The sequence below is a fragment of the Calidris pugnax genome, unplaced genomic scaffold, assembly GCF_001431845.1.
Source record: "Calidris pugnax isolate Ruff unplaced genomic scaffold, ASM143184v1 scaffold1026, whole genome shotgun sequence".
Classification (NCBI taxonomy): Eukaryota; Metazoa; Chordata; class Aves; order Charadriiformes; family Scolopacidae; genus Calidris; species Calidris pugnax.
The window spans coordinates 15,117-19,635 of NW_015091642.1; the positions used below are offsets into that span (position 1 = coordinate 15,117).

At 61.3% G+C, this 4,519-nt stretch overlaps 1 protein-coding gene across 1 annotated transcript; it reads left to right on the forward strand.

The window, feature by feature from the left end:
• Positions 1-97: 97 nt before the first annotated feature.
• On the forward strand, positions 98-2,612 carry PPIL1 (peptidylprolyl isomerase like 1; the record flags this gene model as incomplete). The annotated part of the gene is made up of 2 exons (XM_014961872.1): positions 98-182; positions 2,292-2,612. Coding segments are annotated over 2 exons (306 nt in total), but the record flags the coding sequence as incomplete, so codon positions are not given.
• Between the last annotated feature and the right edge of the window lie 1,907 nt (positions 2,613-4,519).

Sequence of the window (4,519 nt, forward strand, 5' to 3'; positions counted from 1 at the left end):
AAGGAGGAGCCCCCCCCGGCCCCGGTGGGCCCCCCCCCAGCCTTCCGATGTCCCCCCCCCCGCAACATATCCCCTCCCACCATCTCCCTGACCCCCCCCCGACCTCCCCACAGGTCGTGGAGGTGCCTCCATCTACGGGAAGCAGTTTGAGGACGAGCTGCACCCCGAGCTGAAGTTCACCGGTGAGTAGAGGCCACCACCGGGAGGGGAGAAGAACGTTGGGGGTGGCACCTCCATCCTGCCCCCCAGGAACCCCCACCCCAGAGGTGGTATGGCCTCCAGGATGTTGGCCGTGGGGTGGAATGTCTCCATGATGCCCCATGGGACCTCACTTGGCCATGGGGTGACGTGTCCTCCATGATGCCACCACCTTGGCCATGCGGTGGGATGTCCCCATGATGGTGGAATGTCTCCACGATGCCCCATGGGACCTCACTTGACCATGGGTTGACATGTCCTCCATGATGCCATGACCTTGGCCATAGGGTGGGATGTGTCCCATGTTCCTCAGGACCCCACCCAGGGGGTGGCATGACCCCCAGGACCTTGGCCATGGGGTGGGATGTCCCCCCTGTCACTCAGGAACCCCACCCAGGGGGTGGTGTGACCTCCAGGTCCTTGGCCATGGGGTAGAATGTCCACATGATGCCCCATGGGACCTCACTTGGCCATGGGTTGACGTCCTCCACGATGCCACCACCTTGGCCATACGGTGGGATGTGTCCCATGTTCCTCAGGAGCCCCACCCAAGGGGTGGTATGACCTCCAGGTCCTTGGCCATGGGGTGGGATGTCCCCCCTCTCCCCCAGGAACCCCACCCAGGGGGTGGTGTGACCTCCAGGTCCTTGGCCATGGGGTGGAATGTCCCCATGATGCCCCATGGGATCTCACTTGGCCATGGGTTGACATGTCCTCCATGATGCCACCACCTTGGCCATGGGGTGGGATGTGTCCCATGTTCCTCAGGAGCCCCACCCAGGGGGTGACATGACCTTCAGGATCTTGGGCATGGGGTGGCACCTCCACCCTGCCCCCCAGGAACCCCACCTAGGGGGTGCCATGACCTCCAGGTCCTTGGCCATGGGGTGGCGTGTCCCCATTATGCCCCATGGGACCTCACTTGGCCATGGGTTGACATGTCCTCCATGATGCCACCACCTTGGCCATGGAGTGGGATGTCTCCCATGTTCCTCAGGACGCCACCCAGGCGGTGGTACCTCCAAGATCTTGGCCATGGGGTGGAATGTCCCCCAGGAACCCCACCCCGGGGGTGATATGACCTCCAGGATCTTGGCCATGGGGTGGAATGTCCCCATTATGCCCCATGGGACCTCACTTGGCCATGGGTTGACATGTCCTCCATGATGCCACCACCTTGGCCATGGAGTGGGATGTCTCCCATGTCCCCTAAGACCCCATCCATGGGGTGGTATGACCCCCAGGACCTTGGCCATGGAGTGGCATGTCTCCATGATGTCCCATGGGACCTCACTTGGCCGTGGGTGACATGTTCTCCATGATGCCAAGACCTTGGCCATGAAGTGTCCTGTCCTCCATGATGCCACCACCTTGGCCATGGGGTGGGATGTCTCCCATGTCCCCTAAGACCCCATCCATGGGGTGGTATGACCCCCAGGATCTTGGCCATGGGGTGAAATGTCCCCATGATGCCCCATGGGACCTCACTTGGCCATGGGTTGACATGTCCTCCATGATGCCACCACCTTGGCCATGGGGTGGGATGTCTCCCATGTCCCCTAAGACCCCATCCATGGGGTGGTATGACCCCCAGGACCTTGGCCATGGGGTGGAATGTCCCCATGATGCTCCATGGGACCTCACTTGACCATGGGTTGACGTGTCCTCCATGATGCCAAGACCTTGGCCATGGGGTGTCCTGTCCTCCATGATGCCAGGACCTTGGCCATGGGGTGGGATGTCCCCCGTGATGCCAGAACCTTGGCCATGGGTTGACATGGCCCTCAAGACCTCATCCATAGGGTGCCATGTCTCCCAGGACCTTGACCATGGGTTGACATGTCCCTCAAGACCCCATCCATGGGGTGCCATGTGTCCCAGGACCTTGGCCATGGGGTGGAATGTCCCCCAGGAACCCCACCTAGGGGGTGCCATGACCTCCAGGACCTTGACCATGGGCTGCCATGTCCCCCATGATACCAGACCCTTAATCCATGAGGTGGCCCATCTCCCACCGTACCCTTTCCAAAAAAAAAAAGACCCCCCCAAAGCAACCCCCACCTTGAAGATGTCCATCTGTCCATCCATCCCAGGTGCTGGCATCTTGGCCATGGCCAACGCGGGACCGGACACCAACGGGAGCCAGTTCTTCTTGACGTTGGGCCCCGCGCAGTGGTTGGACGGGAAGCACAGCATCTTCGGGAGGGTCTGCCAGGGCATGGGGGTGTTGGGGCGCCTGGCCATGGTGGAGACCAACGCCCAAGACCGGCCCTTGGACGACGTCAAGGTCATCAAGGCTTTTCCATCAGGGTAGTGGTGGGAGGTGGTTGTGTCCTCCACGTGTGTGTGTGTGTGTGTGTCCCCTCCCGTCACCCCGCTTTGTAATAAAAGAGGTGGGATGTGGTCACTCCTCACCCCGTGGTGGGATTTTTGGAGAGGGGCTGGTGGACACTGGGAGGAGGTGGCACCATCGTGGACACCTGGAGAAGGTGGACACCAGGAGATGTCCCCATTGTGGACACCAGGAGAAGGTGGACACCAGGAGGAGGTGTCTCATCATGGACACCTAGAGGAGGTGGCCCCATCATGGTCACCTGAAGGAGGTGGACACCAGGAGGAGGTGGCTCCATCATGGTCACCTGGAGGAGGTGGCCCCATCATGGACACCTGGAAGAGGTGGACACCAAGAGGAGGTGGCCCCATCATGGACACCTAGAGGAGGTATCCCCATCGTAGATACCTGGAGGAGGTGGACACCAGGAGGAGGTGTCTCATCATGGATACCTGGAGGAGGTGGACACCAAGAGAAGGTGTCTCATCATGGGCACCTGGAGAAGGTGGCCCCATCATGGACACCTAGAGAGGTGTCCCATCGTGGACACCTGGAGGAGGTGGCCCCATCATGGACACCTAGAGGAGATGTCCCATTGTGGATACCTGGAGGAGGTGGACTCCAGGAGGAGGTGTCTCATGGACACCTGGAGGAGGTGTCTCATAATGGCCATCTGAAGGAGGTGGACACCAGGAGGAGGGGGACACCAGGAGGAGGTGTCTCATCATGGACACCTAGAGGAGGTGGCCCCATCATGGACACCTGGAGGAGGTGGCCCCATCGTGGACACCTGGAGGAGGTGGCACCATCGTGGTCACCTGAAGGAGGTGGACACCAGGAGGAGGTGTCTCATCATGGACATCTGGAGGAGGTGGCCCCATCATGGACACCTGGAGAAGGTGGACACCAGGAGATGTCCCCATCATGGACACCTGGAGAAGGTGGACACCAGGAGATGTCCCCATCGTGGACACCTGGAGGAGGTGCCCCCATCGTGGACACCTGGAAGAGGTGGACACCAAGAGGAGGTGGCCCCATCATGGATACCTGGAGGAGGTGGACACCAGGAGGAGGTGTCTCATCATGGACACCAGAAGGAGGGGGACACCAGGAGGAGGTGTCCCATTGTGGACACCAGGAGAAGGTGGCCCCATCATGGACACCTGGAGAACGTTCCCATCATGGACACCTGGAGGTGTCCCTTCATGGATACCTGGAGGAGGTGGACACCAGGAGGAGGTGGCCCCATCATGGACACCCAGAGGAGATGGACACCTGGAGGAGGTGGCCCCATATGGACACCTGGAGGTGTCCCATCGTGGATACCTGGAGGAGGTGGACACCAGGAGGTGTCTCATCATGGACACCAGGAGGAGGGGGACACCAGGAGAAGGTGGCCCCATCATGGACACCTAGAGGAGGTGGCCCCATCGTGGACACCTGGAGGGGGGCAGAACTGGGACGGTACTGGGAGCCCCTGGGTGATATTGGGAGCTACTGGGAGGTGCCAGGGCAGAACTGGGACGGTACTGGGAGCCCCTGGGTGGTACTGGGAGTTACTGGGAGGTGGCAGGGCAGAAGTGGGACAGCACTGGGAGCCCCTGGGTGGTACTGGGAGTTACTGGGAGGTGGCAGGGCAGAACTGGGACAGCACTGGGAGCCCCTGGGTGGTACTGGGAGTTACTGGGAGGTGGCAGGGCAGAACTGGGATGGCACTGGGAGCCCCTGGGTGGTACTGGGAGCTACTGGGAGGTGGCAGGGCAGAAGTGGGACGGCACTGGGAGCCCCTGGGAGCTACTGGGAGTTACTGGGAGGTGGCAGGACAGAACTGGGATGGCACTGGGAGCCCCTGGGTGATACTGGGAGTTACTGGGGGCACTGGGGAACCCCGTGTCTGCGGGTGATGGGGCTACGGGGTGGTACTGGGAGCCCCCGGGTGATGCTGGGGGGGGTACTGGGAGTTACTGGGAGGACTGGGGGGTACCCAGA